Source organism: Patagioenas fasciata, chromosome 5, assembly GCF_037038585.1.
Source record: "Patagioenas fasciata isolate bPatFas1 chromosome 5, bPatFas1.hap1, whole genome shotgun sequence".
Classification (NCBI taxonomy): Eukaryota; Metazoa; Chordata; class Aves; order Columbiformes; family Columbidae; genus Patagioenas; species Patagioenas fasciata.
The window spans coordinates 51025834-51050654 of NC_092524.1; the positions used below are offsets into that span (position 1 = coordinate 51025834).

The 24821-nt window shown below is 36.1% G+C and overlaps 1 protein-coding gene across 3 annotated transcripts in view; it reads left to right on the top strand.

Moving 5' to 3' along the window:
- FLRT2 (fibronectin leucine rich transmembrane protein 2) overlaps positions 1-12572 on the top strand; it is a 62352-nt gene extending 49780 nt beyond the window's left edge. For all 3 annotated transcript variants that reach the window (XM_065838438.2, XM_065838437.2, XM_071809534.1), the window contains exon 2: positions 5216-12572. In XM_065838438.2, the coding sequence (XP_065694510.1) occupies positions 5650-7638 (1989 nt within the window). In that variant the 5' untranslated portion in view covers positions 5216-5649 and the 3' untranslated portion in view covers positions 7639-12572. The remainder of the gene's footprint in view (positions 1-5215) is intronic.
- The last annotated feature ends 12249 nt before the right edge of the window (positions 12573-24821 follow it).

A 24821-nucleotide genomic window follows, 5' to 3' on the forward strand; every position in this document is an offset into this window, starting at 1 on the left:
TGATCATTATCCTGACATCAATATTCACTTTAGAAGAGGACACTGAGGGTGGTTTCTCCTCTCTTTCTTCACCTCTTTTTCTTCCTCCTTATCTCTTCTTCTTACATAATACACATCCATAAGTGTGAAGCAGCCACAGCAGCAAGCACGCAAAAGAGTTTCCTGTAAAAGCATTTTGGTTCCTTTGGGCCGTTTTCTCTGTGCCTTTCTTGCAGAGCTTATAGCCTCATATTAAATTTTCAACACAAATTTCGAACTCAAGTAACTCATAGAGAAACATATACAGTAAACCATCACCTTAGACTCCTAATCAGTTGAAAAAAAAAGCAGGATGTTCATGTATATGTAGAAGTGAACCCTTCTTATGTGGAAAAAAAGAATTTGTCAGGTATTATTCCACAATTATTTTTGTTACCAGATGATAGAAATACAGAGACATTTTTCTGAAGCACTAGGAATTCTGTACTAGGTTTCAGAAGAATTGAATTAGATTTGTTTTGTGGTTGTCGTTCAATTCCTGACATAACAGCCTTGTACTGACTGTATATTATAATTATGTAGAGTAAGATTGACTTGATTATGACCTTGGTCTGCAGTAAAGCTGAGAGAATTTATGAGGAGTGGTTTTGTGCTAAATGAGAGTCAGTGAGATGTAGTAGTGGAAACAGTAGATACGACTATTTGGTTTTGGTTTTGCTTGCCTTTCAATTTATGGTGCATGGCACTCATATTCAGATAAATGGATGAACTGCTAGAAAAAATGGTGCTGAGTAGTTAGAATATCAGAGAAGAAAATTTCTATTCCTAGGACCTATTTTTATTTTCAGGATTCCTTGAAAGAAAGAATAACTAAGCATTATTAATTTTATTCGCTCTAAAAAAATTAATAGCCCTAATATAAAACATGCAAAGACTAATCAAGACAGACAACCTGGCTTCAGGAACACAACAAAACTCCTGTACTTATAACACAGAGCTGTAACTATTCATATGCAGGTTGTGTTCCATATACCATCTCCTCCCTTGATTCTCTGTTGTCTCACTCCCCTGAACATTAGTAGGTTCTCAGGCAGCCACAGGGACCTTGACTGCTGCACCTGAGACTGCATGTTTTGAAGACTGCTGCATGAAAGGGAGGGAGGATGGCCCTGCGGGCAGCTTTGGAGCTTCTTTAGACACCATAGACACAGCCACTGAGGCAATACTGGCCAATGTGGTAGGAAAGACGTCCATAAGCAGGCTTCTAGCTTTCTTTTTTTTCCCTAGATACAACAAATTTATGATCAGTTAGCATTTTCACTAATATATGTTATTGAAACATGTTTCTTTATTGAAGATAAATTATTTCACAGCTATGCACAGCACAGTGACTAAAGCTTGAAGTTGTGTGTATGCTTCTGACCAGTGAATGGGAGATTAATAAAATCTTCCCAACTTGCAGCCAGATCTTTCAGCCTTTAAATACCTTAATAAAAATATCTGACAGGAGCTGTTCAGTTCCAGTGTTGAACAAAAGCAAATTTGAAATTTTTTTCCAGTACACAAAACCAAAATTGTTCTTCTCCAGCTAGCATTTGTCATGCTAAAAGGAAATTTAAGTAAGGCAGGTTTGAAAAAAAGACAGATAAAAATTTTGATCAGAAACTCCTCTCAAGATGTGAAAGGGAACATTTCCATTGATGTCAGGAATTCAGGCCACTAAGCCAAATTTTCAGACATGGCCACCTAAAATGTAGGGTTGTGTTCTCATCTATTTCAATGTGCTTTTCTCAACTGTATTATATCATTCCTTAAATCCTAATGGGATTTGTTATTCTGGCTGCAGTAAGAGAGGAAATGTCCTAGACACTTGGAAGACACGGCTTGTGCTCTAAGGAGGATATAGTGAGAAATAATATAATAGAAAAGTTTGCAGGGTAGGGAAATAGAAACCAAAATTACCAAGGTGTTGATGGGCTGATGTATTATTACTGAGGTATTTGCTTGTTGCTTCTTTGATTTTAAGTTAACTGTGACAGATTTCCTTACTCTTACCCTCTCTTCCTGGATTGGTTTTTAGAACTTCCTGGCTTCACACTAAGCAAAGTCAGTGCCATCTATAGTTTGAGTTGATTCCCAAGATTTGCAGTCATGAAAACTAAGGATACTGAGTGCCCTTAATTCCTCCATTTCCAAAATTCAAATTCTGCAAATGGTCAGTTAATTCACAGAAACACTCAGTTCAGTTCTTGTAAGAATATTGAAAACAGAGAGCTTGCTTTAGGAAGCCAGCATGGCAGGGATGGAGAGAAAGTTCTGTTACTCTAGCTGCCTTCAGTTTTGGCAATTTGCTAAAGAACAAACTGTTACAGCTTTTCCAGCCTTCTGGAATTTGCTGAGGATGTTTTTCCTTCAGAGAGTTTCTTTTTTTTACATCAAGCATTTTGGTCAACTCTTCAGTCTTTTTAATGTCTTTGGGGTGGAGATTTCTGTCACAGGAACACAACTCACTTTTTTGTTTGGGTCCCTGAGATTTGCTGAAAAGTACTTCAACTATAACCACTACTATGAATTATTATTAAACGGTTGCAACAGACTAGGAAGATAAAGCTTTTCCCAAATAGTTTATTTAAATGTATTCATTTATATCCTTGCTTCCTCATTTCTTCCCTCTGTAACACCATAGTCAGCCCTCAAGTATGTAATTAGATTTGTCCTTGTGCTCTTGCTTAATACAATCAACAGTAGTTATCAACACATATTTTCTGTACTGAGTTTTATAGTATCGGTTTACTGAGGACTGATAGCTGGAGATCAGGAAACTGACATTGATATAAGGACTCCCTTTTTCACTATCATAAGGTCAGAAAACAACAGGAAAGTTTATACAGATTTCTAAGGGCAAAATCCATGTAACAATAAAAAGAAGATAAACTCCAGAGTGCCGGCTTCCAAAGTGCTGATATGCTTATGTGACTATCCAGTCAAAGCTCTTTTACTTGTAATATCTAATGAGAAGTGCTGCATGTTTGATCAAATTGGGTAGAATCATTACTGAAATCTTTTATTCAGATGTCACATTTACCTAGGTGAGAGGTACTCTGGGCATAATCTTAGAATAAGGTGAATACATAAATCAATTTTAATATAGCACTCCCTTCTTAGGAAATTCCCAGCAAATGAGGAGCTGCAGCTGCCTGTGGCTGCATGTCCTCAGCTGGGCTTTCTATCATACCCGGGAGTCAAATAAAACCTAATCAGCAACTGGAATTACAATCAAAAGAGCTCAGAGCAGGGTATTGGCCCTTTTAGGAGGTATAGACTGTCTCTCTCCGGTAATAGAAAGAGAGTGAGAGAACCACTATTATCCTGTGTCATCCCAAGCATCTCACAGGAGGCTCTGCATGTCCTTTCTTATTTTAAGAAGACAGTGTCATGACAGATCAGAGCAGTATGATCTAGATGGGAGCCAGGCCATTTTAAAGGCGGATAAACTGTAACACTTAGCCTCATGTTTGAATGTAATCCTGTTAGAGTTTCTCTACAGTATCACGTCATCTTACATAATTGAAAATAAACCACTCTTGACTGAAATATGCCTGCAAGAGAGAAAACCTTGAACAGTGATCTTACTGTTTCTGGAAAAGGACAACACGCAATATAGGCTACATTACACTATAAGTACCTTTACCATTTGAATTCATAATGATAATCTACAGGACTTTTCAGGGTCCCACTTTTTATCTCCAGATATTATAGCCTTGAGGTTGATATCTGACGATGCTCTGATAAGTATAGTAATCTACAAGTGCAAGGTTGCAGGGTTATAACAGTTTGACTCCTAAAAAGACTTTCTACACTCTCAGTCAACGGGGTTCCCAAAACCACCATTTCTTATAAGCTACACAGCTGTAGCAGAAGAACAAGTTTTCTGGCACTCCTGAATTGTATTTATTTCTGAAATATCAGGATAGTGCTGAAACTTTTTAAATAAAGGAAAAAAAGACTTTTAAACATGATTTCTGTTCACTGAAATTTTGTTTTCCTGAAATCCCAACCAACAAGTTTTGTTCTGTGTTAACCAAATCTGGAAAACATGCCTGGCATTGTCAAGCTTTATATCCTCCATTAGCTTCTAGTTTGTAAAATGCAGATTATTTTTTTTTCAGTCATTGAAATCAACATGTAACAAGACATGATAACATCATACAACACAGGATCTTTCATTGCATGCTTTAGAGACTTGAGTAGTTTACTTACAGATCTGAATAATAAATAGTATCTGGGAAGGTAAACGTTTAAAAGTACACTTAAGGGCTGAAAATAAAGATGAGTGAACTTGTCTGGACTAAAGCTAACAAATTTGTCTATGTAGCCATTCACAGACAACTGTGTAGCAGAATTAAAAGAAGTATCTAACCTTTATGGTTTCAAGAGTGCTTTCCTGCAAAACTGCTGCAGTTTGAGCTGATATCCTAAAACAATAACTTAGCAGATGTGAGCCTGTTTCATTTAGCGGAAAGCTAATTCTGAAGTCTGTTGACAACACAGTTCACATCAGAAACAGTATCAAGATGATAGTTTAAGCAAATATATGCCTTACAGCAGGGTGTTTCGTATTTGTGGATTACCGTGCTTATTTAGAAGACTCTCCTCATAAGTAGCTAATTCACTGTAGTGAGGTGCAATAATCTGGCAGTGTGCATTACATTGGAGAATATACATAATGGCATTACAGAAATAGAAGCAGAACATTCCAGAGTCTGGGAGGAAATGAAAAAAACATAGAGTGTGATTAAATAATACGGCCCAGAGTCTACTCTGTAAGGCATCAGTGAACAGCATTTATTAAAGTCAGTGGTTCTGCAAAAGAAAAAAAAAATGCCTGAGCAACAATTTCCAGTTAAATGGTTTAATTTTAGATTTGTAAAATGTCTTAGTTTTAGAATTTGAAACAGACTATGAGAGGACAAAGAATGGAAGTACAATATGTAAACACGAGTGATAGATCCAGCCTTCACTTAAGTCACTGAAAGTCCTTCAATCACTACAATGACTTTGCATCACATCTTTTTCAAGACTATTTAACAGTAATATTAGGAAATTTTTAATATTAATGTATTTTTTTTTCCCAGAAAGCCATAGAGAGCACAATCTTAGAATAGTGTTCCAATGGGCTCGATCTTTGCTGTTAGACATTTCATGCTGTTCAGCCTTTTCTTCTTTTCTTTTACAGGCAGGCCAGATACAGCAGATAGCTGATATGAGGACATTGCTGACTTCAGAAAACTGAGCGTAACACCAGCGGACTTCAGTGAAAGGAAATATTATCCCTCCAAGCAACTCATATACAGACAACTCTTGGTAGCTTTAAATTAACCTGTTGCTCACCTGCAAAGACACGGCTGTTGTTTCTTTTAGCACACATGGAGGAAGGCAACAAACTTTCTAACCCTGGCTAATAAGACTGTGGCTTTCTTATCAGAAGTAGGAGGTAGGCCAATTATAGAAGGATTATTTGATACTTAGCCTTCAGGACTTTAACTCCAGCCTGAACACTGGACATAAATAGAAGCAAATTTTATGATGTGAGATTTTGCTACCTGTGCTTTATTGTTGTTATCCATTCTTTAACATTTTGGTACTTAATTTCTTTAAATTAGATTAGAAATGGGTTTGTGGACTAGAATGTGGCCCACAGATTGGGCTGTTCTTATGAAATCATGGCTTATCTTTTCCCTGGGGCTGTACATGCAGGTCTCCAAATCTTTGGCCTGCCCAAAAGTGTGCCGCTGTGACCGAAACTTTGTCTACTGTAATGAGCGAAGCTTGACCTCAGTGCCTCTTGGGATACCGGAGGGTGTAACCGTCCTCTACCTCCATAATAACCAAATTAATAATGCTGGATTTCCTGCAGAGTTGCACAATGTCCAGTCTGTGCACACAGTCTACCTGTATGGCAACCAATTAGATGAATTCCCCATGAACCTGCCTAAGAATGTCAGGGTTCTCCACCTGCAGGAAAACAACATTCAGACCATTTCTCGGGCTGCCCTTGCTCAGCTTTTGAAACTGGAAGAGCTACACCTGGATGACAACTCCATCTCCACTGTTGGCGTTGAGGATGGGGCATTCCGAGAAGCTATCAGCCTCAAGCTTCTGTTCTTGTCCAAGAATCACTTAAGCAGCGTACCAGTAGGCCTTCCAGTGGACTTACAAGAACTTCGAGTAGATGAAAACCGAATTGCTGTCATTTCAGACCTGGCCTTCCAGAATCTTACAAGTCTGGAGCGTCTGATTCTGGATGGCAATCTCCTTACTAATAAAGGCATAGCTGAAGGCACCTTCAGCCACCTTTCCAAGCTCAAGGAATTCTCAATAGTGCGGAATTCACTGACCTACCCTCCTCCTGATCTTCCAGGTACACACCTGCTAAGGCTCTACTTGCAGGACAACCAGATAACCCATATACCACTTACAGCCTTTTCAAACCTCCACAAGCTGGAACGGCTTGATATTTCCAACAATCAACTTCGGATGTTGGTTAAGGGGGTATTTGATAATCTCCACAACCTGAGGCAACTCACTGTAAGGAATAATCCCTGGTTGTGTGACTGCAGTATTAAGTGGGTCACTGAATGGCTCAAATTTATTCCCACTTCCATCAATGTACGGGGTTTTATGTGCCAGGGACCAGAGCAGGTCCGAGGTATGGCAGTCAGGGAGCTCAATATGAATATGTTGTCATGCCCCACCACCACTCCTGGCCTGCCAGTTATCATCACCCCAGTCCCAGCAACAGCCATGCCAACTACATTAGTTCCCACCTCATCAGTTCCTCCCCCAAGTAGCAAGTATAATCCTCTCATTCCCACCATAGCCACACTCCCCACTGTGCCTGACAGGGAGGACAGAGAAAGGGTGACACCTCCTATATCTGAACGAATTCAGCTATCCATCCGTTTTGTGAATGACACTTGCATCCAAGTTAACTGGTTGTCTCTTTTTACCGCAATGGCTTATAAACTCACGTGGGTCAAAATGGGCCATAGTCTGGTAGGAGGAATTGTTCAGGAACGAATAGTTAGCGGTGAGAAGCAACACTTAAACTTGGTAAATCTGGAGCCCAAATCCACCTATCGGATTTGTTTGGTTCCACTGGATACTTACAACAATTACCGAACTGGAGAAGACACTGTCTGTTCAGAAGCCACAACCAAGGCTTCCTTTCTGAGCAATGGCAACAACATCCCCTCCAGCCATGAGCAGACAACTTCTCAGAACCTGGGCTCCCCATTTCTGCTGGCAGGGTTGATTGGGGGTGCAGTGATATTTGTCCTTGTGGTCCTACTCAGCATTTTTTGCTGGCATATGCATAAAAAAGGGCGTTACACCTCCCAGAAGTGGAAATATAACCGGGGCCGTCGGAAAGATGACTACTGCGAGGCAGGGACCAAGAAGGACAACTCCATCCTGGAGATGACGGAAACCAGCTTCCAGATTGTCTCCTTAAATAATGATCAGCTCCTTAAAGGAGATTTCAGACTGCAGCCCATTTATACCCCAAACGGGGGCATTAACTACACAGACTGCCACATCCCCAACAACATGCGATACTGCAACAGCAATGTCTCAGACCTGGAGCACTGTCATACGTGATAGTGAGGGGAAATGGGGGTGTCTAGGACAAAGAAAAAAACTCTGCGAAAAGTAACCCCCTCAACAACAATGAAAAAATTACATTTGATAAATGTTACCCAGATGCATTTGAATACTCTGTAATTTATACGGTGTACTATATAATGGGATTTAAAAAAAGTGCTATCTTTTCTATTTCAAGTTAATTGCAAATGGTTTTGTAACTCTTTGCTTTTTAAATCTTTAAAAAATATTGCTGAGTACTGTACAAGGTTGTACAATAAGAACACAATGTCATGGCAAAGGAAAGAATGACTCATTCTTCAAACATTAACCACTTTGCTGTCGAAGCTGTGTGAGGGATGTTAAGTTTCTAGGTGTCCTGTAGTACAGGAAAATAAGCGCATATTAAAACAGGGTTGCTGGGAATGGGCAAAAGCAATTCTGATAAAATAGGTACAACCTTGAACCCAGAAGTTGCTGTTGAGCTTCAAACAACTGGAAATATTTCCATGCCTCACTCTGCGTTTCCTACCTCCAACTGAAAGCTGGAGTTTTGAGTGCTACCAAAAAGGTTGCTTTCTTGTTTGATTAGCATCCTCCCAGTATACTTGGAATAAGAAAGGTCAACAGTGTGCAGTGTCGAACCTTGATACCTATTTGCAAAAGTACTCTGAAAATGTCCCCCAATGCTATATATTTTTATGATAGAAACTGGTTCTACTTTTCATTATGATTAAGAAGCTTTAGGCATTCTCTGACCCTTCTCAGTGGGAGATGAAGGTTATCGGTATGTAACAGATAGCTGTCATAAAGTTGCACCTCTCTTTAATAGAGCAGCATTTGTTGACACAGCATGTTCAGATAAAGCCTAAATGAGGGAAATTCTGAGTGCTCCCAGCTCTGCAGTATTCATGTAGAATTTGCAATATAAAGAGCAAATTGCTGAAAACATGATGCAAAGTATGATGCCAATGGAAAGGTTGCTATTAACTTATATGGTTCAAACCCTGTTTTATATAGGGGTCTGAGTTATGGTCAGTATGGAGAAGTAGAAGCAAAAAGGCAAACAAACAGAGAAAACAAATAAGAAAGATCTTTTAAAAATATTTATTATTGGAAAGGCCTCCAGGTCTATTATGAGCTAAAATAAGTTCAGCAGGAAGAATTGTGTATAAATCCTGGTTTGTTTGGGTTTTTTTGTTTGTTGTTGTTGTTTTTTGCTTAGTTGTTTGTTTGTTTGTTTTTGTTTTGCTTTTTTAATTCAAGTATACAGAGATGGACATTAACAAAACATTTGCTTAGCTGAGGAATTTTGAAAACACGAGTGTACACTGTCCCTCTAAATTACCCTTCCTTTATCTTAAGGTTTTGGAAGTTTTCCACAATGATCTGTGCTTTATAAGCAGTGGGTGGTCTTAGAATTTGCTTTTTTACTTCCTGGAATTCATTAGCTGGAATACGTTCTGAGTCCTTGAGCTTTACATGCAGGACATGAAACATCATGCTTGTATTAAAACCATGATGCTGCTCTCAAAATCATATAATGTTCCAGTCACTCCATTGACTTTGTGACTGCCAAGAATTCTGGATTTATTGCCAGCTCAGTGATGGATTCTAATTCTTCCTTTCTTTCAGTGTTTTGATTTTTTGTGGGTTTTTTTGTTTGTTTGTTATTTTTTGGTTGGTTGTTTTTGTTTTGTTTTGTTTTGTTTTTTTGTTGCAGCTCACTTTCTTCTGAGCTTGGGGATGAGCAAAAGTTCACAATAAAGAGAGGGAAAAAAAAAAAAAAAAAAGAGGGAGGCAAAAACTTTCCTGAGGGAGAAGGGAACCAAAGAGAAAACTTATTACAGTGACCAACTAGAGATAAGGAGAAGTTGTTAGAGGTGGATTGGAAGCAAAGACTGAAGCACTTTCACTGTGGAATGCTTGGACTTTTCACTTTATCAGACTGCTTATGTTGGGAGAGAAGGTTTTAATCCTTTCCTTTGCTCATTTCACTCAACCCATTCTTGAAACCCAGCAGCCTATGAGTGTGCAGTTTCTCAAATCCAAATTGCATGATAACACTGATTTTCTACAATGGCAAAATGAATTCAGTTATGATTGATAGCAAAGTACAATCATTGTGTAAGGAACCGCATCCTTCCCCCAACACCTTTTATTATGACATTTTGGAATTACACTCTATATTCTGTATATTTGCTATTTTCTCCAGCTATAACAGGTATTTTAGGCAACCTGTGTGGCTATTGTAATAGTGAAGTCACTGAAATTTTGCTGAATAAAAGACTGCCATACGATTTCAAATGGTGTAATTCTAGGTAGAAACATCTATGCAAAGTGTTTTTTTCTGTGACCTATTTACTGAAGATTCTGATGAGAAGGATGGTTCTTTTGTTTTGTTTGTTGAATATGTTTTAGCTGCCAAAGCTCACAAGACAAGCAGCAAATAGTTGTGCTTCTGCACGCTTTCATTGCATGCTGGAGTTTGTTTGAAATTAAGTAGAGCCAGAGGTTCCCATTGGGTGTGGATGTAGTATTTAATTTCAGTGAAATAATTAGGTGTAAGTTTGATTTCAAAAGGTATCCTTTGAAAGTATGCACTTACTAGAATTTCAGACTTCAATGACTGATCCTGGAGGAATCTTTGTCCTCCTTGATGAATATCTTCTGTTCTAGGCCTCAGGATATCATAGTTTCAAGATGAGTTAGATGCCTTAGTTGTAGCAAATGACTTATTCAGGGAGTTCAGCCTTACTGCAGGTGAACAATCCACGAGCCTGAACTGATGAAAGCAAATGTTGTTACTGTCCTAATAGGGTGAAAACAGAAGGCATTCACAAACTGTTCATTTTGATCTCAGATGATGAAATGTATATATATATCTGTGGACTATTATTTGCTTACCTAGATCAAAAATCAGAATGATCTTAAAGACAGCATAGCTTATGCTTCTTTTCAATATGAAGAAGGATATATATATTGGTATGAGATACTGAGAAAGTTTATTTTCTATAAATACACTTCAGAAAAAAAGTAGCAAGCCACTTATATCAAAATTTGTTGATAGAACTGGGAGTATTATTTAAACAAATTCACAGTTATAGTCAACTGAAAGGTCATATGTTTCGTTTGAAAGATATTTCTCCCAGTTCTAATTGTTATCCAGCTGCAAAAGAGTTAATGTATTTCAGCCTGCAAGAGAGTTTGGGATGTTTCAAAATGTCAGTCATACAGACAGCTGAGGCTTCATTTTGGGTCACATCTCAGTAAGTACACAATGGGCAATTTTGACTAGGTAAAATATTTGGAAGAAATCAGTGTTAAAAATTGACAATGATCTTTTGGCAATGCAAAATTTAAGATTACTAGCTTTTTCCTTGGGCTTCATAAAAATGGAGTCATCCTTCCTTAGTGCAAATGTCTGACCAGAGATACTGACTAAAGGCTACAGAGCAGAAATCCCAAATGTGTGCACATATAATTCATCCAAAATGTTCATTTCCAGGTCCTGATTTGAACATATTCATTGACCTCGGGGCAAATAGGTGTTTTACAGACAAAATTTCATCCATTTTCCATTGTATACTGCTATAGCTGACATAAATGTACGGAAAAGATCGGTGAGCAGAATAAAGTAAAAGTTTTAAGTGAACTTGTGTTAAAGCAGTATCACAACACTGCTGTGTCCAGTGCTTGGATTCATTCTGAAGACTTATTTATTTACAAACAAGTCCTCGTTTTTGCAGACTGTCATTATAACAAGTGTTCTTTGCAGCTTGCTGGCAGAAGCAGACACCTGATGAATGCATGGACTTCATGTTAGCAGATTCTTATTAGTGACTTTAGTGCTGAATTTCTTCATAAGAATATTTAGGCTTTGGGTCACTTTGAACTGAAAAGATATTAGCAGTTTTCCGTGTAAACCAATAAATGATTATGATGAATGTCACATAAAAAAAATAATGAAAGAGCTTATTCTATTTGCTGTTAGAGTACTTTCACTATATTTTTCTCTCAATCATTTTGCCTTTTAATGAGAGAAAATTTCTCCCTATGAAAAATGTATCCATTTTAATTTTGCAAGGAAAATAGCTTTATGCATATTGTATTGTTATGGTTTTAAGAATCCACATAAGGCACTTTATTAATGACATTGAAGTGAAAGTTCAGTCTCAGCCTTTGACAGTGAAGTGGTTAATTCCCATTGAATTCTCCATTTATAGAACTTTACATTGTTATAACATGGAGATATTAAAGTTTTTTTTTCTTTAGAACATGAGAATAATGGTTTTACTCATGACTTACCTTTCCAGCTCAGTGGAAAAAACAAAACAGAAATGAGTGCCAAACCCAAAAGTTACTGGCTCTGAGCCTCATCAAATCCTGCCTGATGCTCTTTTATAAAAACAGAGATAATCATAAACTGATGATCACTCCTTCCCTGAACTCTACTGAACGAGGAACTTTGTATCCCAGATGATACTACAGGCAATTTTGAAGAATTTGGCATTAAACTTTTGTACAGTATAGAATATCTTGCTCTTTAAAAGGACACTGGCTAGTAGCCTATCTGGAAAACTAGTACAAAAGAGATTTGGCAAGCTTTTATTTTACTGGGGCTCTGTGGAAATGTGCCTCATAAGAGCTGAATTCTGATCCTCTCAGAAACAGATAAGCTACTAAACAAATTATTATTATCACTTGGTCCCAAGTATCTGAAGATGATCTTTCATAAAATTGATTTTAACTGAGACATGCACACTTGATTCTGTTTTGTGTTTGGTATGCTTTCTATCTTTAACATGGAAAAATAGATGGTTTGAAGTCTGCATTATCTGTTTTCTGCAATCTGCCATGTTGCACGCGTTGTTAACTTCCAAACCTCACTATACACTATATATTATCTTGTTGACATATTCAGTAAAGAGTTATTTAAAAAAATACAAGAATCCTACTGTATTTATGTGAACAGATTAATTAAAATAAGGATGTGAATATCTGAAGGGAAAACAGAAAAACAAAAAATATCAATCTTTCTATACTTCCATTCCTGGAAATATTTTCAAATGTTCTACCATACATCCACCCTCTCTTCAGATTCCAAAAGACAAATATTTTAATCTTCTATCTCTGAAAAACATTTGTTACCTCAGTTTCTCAAAATTAATCTTACATGTATAAGATTTTCTCATTCTGATCTGTGTATAGGAAAGCGCTGTAAAAAAAGAACAGATTGTATTTCAGTTTTTGCCATTAATAGGTGCACATAAGCAACTGCACACATCTATAACAAATATATATATATATATATGTGGAAGCTGTGACCCATTATATGCATAGCCATTTGATAAATGCATTTGACGTTAATCCTTGACAGTCTTACACACACCTTTTACCTATTATTATCTATTCAATCTCTTTCCTTGAAATGAAATGTGATTTTTTTTCCAATTCTCCCTTCAAAAATGTTCTTGAATCTTCAGAATACGCAATATTCAGACATAGACCTTAATAATTTTTTTTATATCTTATACCTAACATATATAGTAATATATACAGTGTATATAAAGATATACTTCAGCTACTTAGACATGAAAATTACCCCTCTTCTAGTTACATATACAAGAACTAATTTTTTGGTTTGCAAGAACCTGAAATATGGAATGTTACAAGCTTTGTGACTTCAGAGCTTAGAAATGTAGTATTACTGAATGTCACAATTCCTTTATAAATTGTCTTATTCTCTGCCTTAACCCTGAATATCAAGTAAAACTACCGAGAGCTGCTGTGAAACACACCCACATCTAGGCAACCCCTTAATGCTTCCCTGATCTTGATGTTTCTTCTGAGCCATATGTGGCCCTGGTAAGTAGACTTTATTACCTTACCATAGGAAGGTGGACCAAAGAGGTAAAATACATGATAAACAATTTCAATCATTTATGTATTTCTGGCAAAAATAATAGCATCATCCTTTTCTATTGATGATTTTTTTTTTCTCTCCCTCTCTCAAAAAAAGAAGAGTTGACAAACACTGACTGCTTCATCAGAGAATCTTTTAATAGCCCAAAATTATTTATCTTAGTAAAGATCAATCTTTTTTATTTTTATAGTTTTAAGCTTAGTTTTTCTGGAGGTGTTCACACACGTGCATGTGTGTAGATATTCCTGTAGTTGTGTATAGAGGGTTTAGCTACAAAGAACTCTCAAAGCAAGTGCACAGAGGAGTATTTTTCATTATTGTTTTGTCAAGATTTTTCAATATGTCACTTCAAAAAGAGTTCTTCTATCTAAGAAGAGTTATGGTTCCACATGGAAAAATTTGATTCAAGTCATTTAAATATGAAACAAGTATTTTAGTTCCACTTGAAGTACCACTCTCAATGAAGGTTCAAACTAAAAATCACTAAAATACTATTACACAGGTAGAGACTTGGTGAATTTTTTAAGAAAAATTTGCATTCTTTAAACAAATTACTACACTCTTATGGTGAAATCCTGACCCACTGATTTAAACTATAAATCAAAATATTTGTAGGAATAATATATATATCTCAGAAGAATTATTACAACCATCCAGTATGACACATTGTATAATATATCACTACATATCCCTAAATGAAATACAACAGAGTAAGGCAGTAGACTTATGTATCTCTTTTGAAAAGCTAGGGAAGCATTGAAATACGCTTTACAGAAGATAAAGGGAGAAAGAAATGTGTACTGAGCAACACTGGCCAACATAAAGCCACAGAAGGTATGGATATTTAAAGCCACAAACAGGCTGCTGAGCATAGCAAAAACGTTCTTTTACATATAAACATTTTCTGCTTACAACTCCATTATGGCTAACATATGTGACTGCAAAAATGCATGTATGATGGGGACATCTTATATAGAATACGAAGAATCTTGACCCTGTGCCCTCTGTCTATTATTTACTTTCCTCTGTATAGAAAGGATTCATATATAGAAGGAAGTGACAAAAAAAGACCAGGAATCATGCTGATTACACTATCCTGTCTTCTTAAGTGTAGAATGCCTTGAAGAATGACAACAATGTATAAACTATTAAGGAAAATCCAACTCAAATGCACACTTGTGTTTACAACTTTAACATGCTTTGAGCAAAATTGAGGTGTCTTCTTGGTGAATTCTAGTTAGAGTTCTAAGCTGAACATGAGTATTCTTGAAGAACACAATTGCCAGAAAGATTCTGGTAAAATGGTATATTTCCTGAGTGAAATCAGTATTTCCACTCATATAGACTTTGAGCAGGTGATCACACAGATAAATAAAACTCTTTGTGATGAGCGTTGGAACAATGTGTCTGAAGATGGAATGCTGTGATTTTCATACTTTGAAACTGCCTGCTTGTGGTGAAGAAAGGGCAGATTTTGTTCTGTGAAGATGAAATATAGTAATAATGATGGACAGGATATAGAGATACTCCTTTTTACTGACATTTTATGGACACAACAACAAAGGACACATACATATGCACTATACACATGTATTTGTGACAAAATTTTAAAATCCCTTTACAGTCCTCAGACTCTTAAGATGGGATCCACTTCTAACGTGCAATATTCCAAAAGTTTTAAATCCTCAGAAATTACTGTAACCCCTTTCAATTAATAGAATCAAGAGAATGTGATAAAATGAATAAACAAAGAAAGTACATGGCACTTTCTCAAAGATTCAGCTGTGGTTAAAAAAAAAAAAAAAGGAAGGAAGGAAAGAAACTATTGTTAAACTAGAATAGTTTTGTATTTCTATTTAGATGATAAGTCCTTCCAAATTTCTAACACACTGACTTGAATTTTAAACTTTGGTTTGACTTTATAGTCAAATGATTTAAATCCTGACCTTATATACCTTCACAAACTGGTTTGTGAATTCAGAATTCAGGAACCAATATGTAATTCATTGCTTTCTGAGTTACAATGAGAATATTGAGATTTTTTTCCCCATTAAAGATATATGTTAAGAAAATTTGAGAGTTGCTATGATGTCAGGTACTGCAGTCTATATTAATGCGAATAATTTCATTTATTCAAGCAGGTCATTAGCATGTCTTTGTAAGTGAGGACTGCAGAAGCAATGCACATTAACTCTATGTCATTTTCAAAAAAACAGAAGCTGTCAGATGCAGAGCTGGATCATTTTTTGAGGAATGCAGCAAATTGCCGGTACCATTTCACTTGCATCTGACTGCTGACTTGAAATATCAAAAGCCCAGTTTTCTTCTGTTGTTCATACACAGCTTAAGCATCCTGACTCTCTAATTAAAAGGCATAAACAATTACATGTCAAATTAAAGGTCTGGGAGCAGGAGCTGTGGGGCTTAGGTCACTGGCCGAGCGTGTGGGCACAAGCCAAGTCCTCTGGGCTCCATACACAGCCCCAATCATCTCTGTTGCCTATTTCTGAGATAACTCTGGTATAAAAAGAAGATTGTCTCCTCCTACAAACTTATCCATCCCTTCCTGAGGTCATAAATTGTAAGTATTGTTTCTCCCAAGATGAGAAGGAAAGGATGAGAAACATGTCTCCACCCATTTATCCAAAAAAAAAAAGGGCAAGTCACCAACGGAATGATCTAAGCACTTGCTCTCTCACTGCAAATACACTGTTTCATTGTGTTAAGCAGGCTCCCTGACTCGTAGTATCCGTATCTACTCTCCTTCTGCCAAATACGTTAACTCTAGTTAAAATTACTCCTGTCAATGCTTATACTGTATTTCTGAAGATTCAGAACCTCTGTTTTACTGTGATTTTTAGTTGTTACTTTACATACTCTGTTTTTGATGGGATTCCTGCCTTACTCATTGTTCAAGATGGAAATGAAACAGGGCAGGGTGTTTCATGCCAAGCTGTGAATTTGATATTACCCCCTTTTAAATTTTTGCAATTTGAAAAATATTTTGCTATGGGTTTTCAGGATTTGTTTTTAACTCATAATATTGCATACATGTTGCTGAATATATCTTTCATATTCAGAAATACAAAAGTATAAAGAGTGAGCATTATCCTGAAATTTGTTGGTAAACTTCATTGTTTTCCAACTAGTGATCTTCCCTGCTAGTAAACAAAATTATATGTTATGAAGTTACTTCTAGGTTTTGAAGTTTCTGTAACAGTCTATTCTGAACTTCAAAGCTAGTGTAATATTTAGGGCAGGGGTGGAGAAAGTAATAGGGATTTGAAAGATAGAAATTGTGTGAGTACAAAATATATATTAAATTAATATGGGCCAAATCATAAAAATTCTGTTCAGATCTCAGTTATATAGATATAATTGTGGTAAATATAAAGATACAAAAGTTCCTTATCTGAGCAAAGTTCCCTATTTGTGGAATTTAATTACATTTGCTGTTTATTTTAAGTACCTGAATTAATAGACAACTAATCATTTTTTTCCCTGAGTTATGAAAAAATATTTTTTACATATATTTTCCAACTATTCATTTTTTTAAATTTTCATAACTCCAATTTCTTTTTACATTTTCCCCCAAAGACACCAATGTCTGCTAAGTTGCACTGAATTTGGAAAGCAACCTGCTCTTTTCTTAAAAACAAAACAAAACAAAACAAACAAACAAAAAAAAAACCTACCAAAATTTCACAGCAAACATTCCTTTCCCTTGTTATAGAAGATAAATTGTTTAGAGATAAATTTCTGCAAGTTCCAAAACTGTATCAAACCAAGTTTAATCAAGAGGAGACAAGATTTATCTGCATTTCAAAGGCTGATCTTAATTTGAAATTGCAGAAAAATGCACTGTCAGCTGAACACCTTCACTGCATTGATTCTAAAAGGTGACATGTACTCATTTGGATTTAGCTTTTGACAGCTGATGAAGAATGAGAGGGAAATAACCATAGCAAATAGAAAAGTAATGAGAAAAACACTAGTAGTATTACTCTGTCAACTACAGAGTATTATATACCCAAAATAACATGAATTTCCTTATGTTAGAATTTACTACTTGCGGCAAAATACAGTTGTATTTTCTACTGAACATTATGGCCTTCAAAATTGTATTTACATTATATTTCTCATAATTATTTAAAAATTGTGTTTCAGAAACTATTCACTTCAGAAAGATCTTTTAGCCATGCTAAATATAGGTCTTCTAGTTTATAACTGCTTCCAGCCCTGACAGGCCTTTGCTCACTTTTTTTTTTTCCTTCTGTTCCAGGCTGGAACAAATCACATGGAATATATGTCATATTTTTTCATCTCCAGATTTTTCTCAGGGCAGCCAGGTGATAGGGAAGAGACAAAACAGGACAGATCCTTTCAGTCGTCTGATGATGACCCAAGAGCAATTTGCCATGCAGCTCCACCTGAACAACTAACACAGAGCCCTCAGTAGGTGCTGTGAAGGGGGAGAATTATACAAGAGCATGATGGACCACCACCATGTCTGTCACCTTTCCTCAGTGTCACACCACCTGCCACATGTGTCCCCAATATTCAATCTGACACATGTATAGCAGCAGATGGAACCCTGCTGCAGGACCTGTAGTGAGTTTCTGAGCCATTTGGCCAACGTGAATGGCACAGGGAGGACTTAAACCTGGCTTGTGAGTTTAGCTCCACATTCTCCAGTTTCCATTCACTAAATATGCACACTACATTCTTCAAAAAATGTTAGGACTGTAAATTAAACTGACAAAAGCCAAAGCTTTTGGAACTTGAGCAGAAATCTAAGTTAATCTAAAGGTTCCACCTTCTACTTATAATGTAATAATTTATATTAATATTTTTTAAAGGAGATCCACATCCTTTAAGAGTAATTGAATGGATCTTCTTTCAATAAAGTTATTAACAAAAAGTTAATTGCATGGGAGTTTAAAAAGGATGGAAATGTCTGTGGATCCCATTACAGACTTCTTCAGAGGGAATTATTCTAACAGCTCCAGCAAGTTCTGGACAGAATCCTGAAGCATATCTTCAGCCAGAAACATGCTAAATCCACTGTCAGACTAGAATAATTTGTGGAGGGCTGTCTAGGTCGCTTATGGTTTCTTCTGCAGGTCCATGTGTAAAGTTCTAACCTTTAGTGTCATCTAGTGCACAGAAAATAGAAGTTCTGATACCAAAATGCTAGTGATCCTGTGTCTGCATACATGCTGATTCTTGCTTATAATGTGGCAAATGATACATCCTTTATTGACCTACTTGGGATAAACACTATGTAAAAGCTACGCATTTTTAGTATTTCACTATATGCAGCTATATGATCTCCGCTGAAAAACAGCAGAAATAAACTAGAGGCATCTTAGTAGGAGATAAGAATCTGGTTTACCATTTTAACAAAGAGTTTTCTGTAACCTAAGATATGGACTCCATATGATTTCAATGAAGATACACAAACTACAATGCAATTAGATCATCATAATATCCAAACTTTTTCTTGAAAATAACTTCGAGTAAAAAGGAAACTATGATGTTGACATTGTTGATTTCTTCTTCACTTTCGGATCTTCTGGGGCCATTTTGCTGATGGGGTCATTTACTAATACTCTTTTATATCTTGTTTTTTCTTTATTGGTCTGCTAGTCCAGATTATGTCAAAATGTGCTACATATGGTGCACTTGTGATACTCTTAAAACCGGTTTTGTCCAGGTCTGAATTTCTTTGACTAGCTGTTGATGAGCTGCTCATAGCCACAGGCTTTCCAGTGCTAGCATGTACCCCTTCCCATACCTGTATCCTTGTCTACTGCATCTTCTACCTTCTCAAGGGCTCCACTATCATACCAGGCCCATATTTCTGTGCCTTGCTTCATTACATTAGTCACAAATAACTCATTCTGTACAAAAAAACTACTTACTACAACTGTGTATAAAACTACGGTTATATCATATGAAGTCAAGCCATATTAAAACCAATTAAACATATCATCTGATTATGAGAGAATAATACTGTTACAGCTAAACCAGGTGAAAGCAAAGTTCCAAGCAGATCAAGACAAGGTCAGACAAAGTAAACCTGAAAAACCGTGGAGTTGATGCCTCATAAACTCAATACAAATCCTGTGGTGCATTGATAGCAATGGAAATACTGTATTACTGAGCTACAGGCTAGGACAGATTGTGTTTAAAATACTATATTAGAGTCCCTGTACATCCTCTCTAGCCTAGTTTAGATACTAGTAAATGTAAAGAACCTATTTAAAAATAATAACCATTATCTTAGTTGTAGGAGTGCCTATAAAGTGGACTAAAGTGTTTAAAGGTATAACTAAAAATGTGGTTTAAAAAAAACGAGGTTTTAGTTTTCTACTACTTCCTCTCTACAATTTAAGTTTTATGATTTAGTCTAAATAAAGCCTTCTGAAAGAGAATGTACTGTGAAAACCCGTGCCGAAGTAGGTAATAGTTTCCACAGTGATTCAGCAACCTTAATTTAGACAGGGAAATTCTGTTTTCGAGAAATTTTTACAAGCTGTCAGTTCCACTTTAGAAGACACTATCCTTCTCGGTGTAGTGGTTGGCTTCGTTAATGAGATCACATTTCTCATAATACCTTCCTAAAGCCTTATTCTCATGATCTGGCTTATTTATTTTTCTGAACAGATTCTGAATTTTTAACTCTACCAACATTTAAAGTAATTGTTTAATTAAGGCTTGTATTGAGATAGTGTCCTCTAAGTGAAAAAATTAGTGAATCGTTGCTTGTTCTTAAGCATGTAGATATCCCAGATGACTTCTCTAAGAAGCATAGTTTTGTGTGCTTGTATTCTATATTCCAATTCCTCACTCATGTTAGGGCACAAGGATCTGAAATCCAGCTAAAAGTCAAATGCAATACTAAACATATATTAAATGAAGTTACATAAAATTTAAATTGGATGTTCTAGTGCCTCTCTCTTCTATAGAGCCCCTTCCATATTTTTATCACTTAAATGGAATCTTTAGTAGGTTTCCTAAAATGATACACCCTGATTCCCAATCCTTACACCAAGGACATCCTCAATGACAGGATTACTTATTTGCTTCTTTTTTGAAAGGCAATCTTTTCCTTCTCTGTTTCACTTTTGGTGGACATCTAGTTATATGTTCTCTCTCTTACAGTATCAAGTGTGCCTGCTTGATTTATAATGGGATAATAGGCTTGTTTTGAACTAATTAAGGGTTGTGAGGTGGTTCAAAGCAACTAGCCTGTAAAACAATGAAAAAACTTCCTCCCTTAAAGGAGTAAAACCCATAGTCTCAAAATAAAACATTTTCTATATTATTATTTCATCATTGCTACTGATTCACAGATTTTATGATGTTAAATAAAACATCACTGAATAGATAGTGCTAAAATGAATAAACCTTCATAATAACTATTTTCTGTTGAATTTTCAAACAGCTAACATAACTGAAGTCATATTTGTACTTCAGCTCTAAAATTCCATATGTTGAATTAAAAAAAAAAGAAAAAAAATGCCAATATAATTTGACAGAAAAGTCTACTAGTGTTGTTTTTATTTCTTGAATGATCAAATGAAACAACTTGAAGTTGTTTTCAAACCAGACTTTTAATATAGCAAAAACAAACTCCTGAACATGCTGCTTTGCCTCTGATCATTGCTCAGCTGGATGTCCTCCATATGCCTTTTCCCTTTTATTCTTCAATGTGACTTGTTTTTTTCAGTCAAGATATCATACAAAAATAGGGGGGTTTTAAGCTGGAAGAATTTTGGTTTTAACTAGTGGAATCACGTATTCTAGTCACACCTCTGTGCCCTTCCCATCCATCCAAATATGACTATAAACAACATTAGATTATTTTGTCAATTTTTCTGGCAAGGATTTTTTACAGTTTATTTTCTAAAGCTTTGCTTAGTCTTAAGTATTTCTCGGCCATGTTACTGCATCTGAATGTTAGCTATTATAACTCCTTTGCTTTACTCAAAGAAAAAAATGTTTACTAGCAACCTTTTCTGTATGATACTTCTGGAATTTCCCTTCTTCTTAGTGTTTGCATAGTTTAAATGTGGAAGAAGTGGTATTCCAAGTATAGAGAATGTTAATATTACAAGTGTGGTTCTCTTCATACTTCTGTTCCTCCCTCTTTGTCCTTTGTCGCTTCTTTCAATTAATTCTAATTCTACAGAATCATTATGTGAATGTATCACAGAATTATTCCCCAAATATACTGGAAGTTGCTGTAAAGTACAAGTTCCCAGCCAGGGTTCTGCTTCCACAGTAAAATTGTTGCATGGGCAAGTAATGAAGCTGACGTTCTATGAAGTTATTTCATATGTCCCATATCCTTCTGCATTCTTTGCTCCCCTCCTTTTTCATGTCTATTTCCACTGTGTCCCTTCTTTTGGTTTAGGGACCACCTCTAGTGCAATATCTGTTGTGCCTGCACAGCACTTTCAGCTCCGTGCACATTATCTACCACCATTTAAATATGGAAGTAGCTGATTAACAGGCAAAAGATGCTTATGTTGACTGAGACAGAGTAGAGACGCAGTGATATAGTGATAAAACAGTGTGTGGCTGTGGATTGCCCAGCTGTTTGTGCTCTGTTTTGCTTTCCCTGAGAACGGGCATTTATGGAGACTTTGTGTTCTACTCAGTCACCAGTTTTCACACTGATTTTTTAGCATCTGGCTATGTCTGAGACCTTTTATTCTTCTACTTGCTTAAAAACAACCAACAGATTCAAAACAAAACAACACAATAAAGCAACCCAAGCAGGTGTGACTAACAATAAGACAGGCAGATGCAGGACACAAAGCGTTTGTTTTCTAAATAAAACAATCAATAAATGGTGAAGTGATACTGCAAGAAAATCATCTAAGGAATTATACTAGACCATCTGAATAGGGAACAGCAGGGTATTGCTATGATAAAAGAGCAAGAAAATCGAACAAATTGCATTTACAACTGTGTTAACAGTAGTGTCATATAATAGGAAAAAAAAGGGTGAGTGCATAAGCCTCACTTAGGGACAAAGTCTGAAAATTTTAAAAGCAGAGAGGATAAGTAGAATAAAAGGAGGAAATAGTATCAGAGAATGTGAATCACCTAGTGCATGACCTTGCTCTTCTGTTAAAACATTAAGGACCATATTCATGAAAGCCTCTTTGCATTTAAAAATATCTCTTTGCAAAGAAACATCATAACCTATAGTTTGGCATAACTTAAGCGAAACGGATGTGCCCAAAATGGTAAGATTTAAATGCAGGTTTTAATTAACCTATGCTTTGAAGCAATGCTCGACAGAGGGCTTGATTTGTGGCTTTGCTGAAAGCCTCTTTATTGAGTAATATTGTGTAATACAGCATTGAATGCAAGGCCATTTTCTGTACTACAGATTATGTTTACATTTGTGTTTTTTATTTGATTTAAACTTCAAACTAATAACAGCATTTCAAGAGCAGAGAAACAGAAACAAATAATTATGTTAATTTTTAATAATTTCACATACCTTCCAAGGAATAAAATTTCAGTTTATATCTGCTGTACTGCACTATGAGACTTGGAGCATCTTGACCTGGGATAGAATGAGCTGATTCAATGAATGTTACCAAGTCTACAGGTTACAAAGGTTATGAATCAAGCCATCAAATATCCAAATTAAGTACAAAAATATTGAAAATCTTAAAAATATACATTTTGCCTGGTCCTTGTTTTGCTTTTGCTATGGAATATTTGGTAATCAGACATATTTTCAAACCTTTTTACACAGATAATTTTAAATATGGAAAAAAGAAATATGTTAATTACATACTTTTGCTTGATTCTAGTTTTTAAAGCTGTCAAAACATCATCACTGCTGGTTGTGTCACTGGTGATAAAATCAAAAGACTTATAAAATAAATAATTTTCAGAAGAGGATACAATACTGATTTCTTCGTTAATCAGAAATCTTTCAACTGAAGGAAAGCCTAGAAATGTGGAGAAACAGTAAATTCTGGTCTCAATGAACATAGCAGAATTTCAGTATTATGATGTCAATTAAATGAAGATAGGATGCTGAAACTTTCACAGCTTACATCAATCCACAGAAATATCTGCGAATGTTCAAAACAAAACAAAACAACAATCCCAGAACAGCAACATATTTTGATTCTGACCTTACAAGTGTCCTACTTTCACAACTTAGTTCATTTTTACAGTTATGTAAGGTGAATTCCACATTTATTTTTGCCAAAATACTGTTGCAGTGAAGTCCTATGTAAAATGAGTAACAATAATATGTTCCGATGTCATGCCTCCAAGATTCATGCTCCTCACCATGGTTCCACAGTCCAAAGAATTTTCTTAATGATTGATTTTTCCCTATCAGTTATCCAATCCACTATGGCTTTCACTTAGGGACTAGGAAGCTATTCCATTCTCAAGGTGGTGACCCAAGTGATTAACTGTGAATGCATCAAATGTTCTTCTAATCACCACAATCTAGTTTTTCAAAGATGACCCCAACCTGTTCTGTGTATTTGCAACTGCTTCTGTAAATGATTGCCACCAAGATAATCATGGGCAAAATAATGGAGCCCTGGCATCTCTTCTTTGATTTGTTTCTGAAATGTAAATTTTGCACTGGGCAGTCCAGAAGGCACTATCTTGATCTTCCAAATTGTCTATGGTGAATGCAGATTTGAAGAGTTTGAGCAGAATCTGGCAATATAGACTTACCAAACCAAATGGAATTTTGGTTGAGATGGCAGAGTCAGTTCAAAGAAGAAAAGAAATAAAAGGAATATTGTCATTGTGTTCAGCCTTTGTAAAGTCACATGGAAAATGTTTTTTCAAAATACTGTGTCTCAAGGCCTGCTTAATTTTGCCTCACTCCTTAATAGTAAAGATAAAACATACCTGACCTCATATTCCTGGCCACAACTTTGTCTGATAGGGTCTTCAACAAAACCTAAAATCTTATCAAAAACATTTTTTCTATTTATTTTCCAAAATGTCATTCTGCCTTTTTAGGAAGAGCTAACTCCCAGAGCAGACTTACATTCTTGAATGCATTTACTTTCATTGTTAGTGAGTATATCTGTCAGAAGAGGGGTTTGGGATCCTTTCTCTTTCCTGTATATGATGTTTATAACCTCTTTACATCTGTAAAAGGCTTTCAAACTATTAATGTGTATGGTTTGTGGTGCAGCCTGTGTAACTTCCTGACATTGTAAGTACAGTCATTAACCTGTTCATTTCCTTAAAGGCTTCCCTCCCC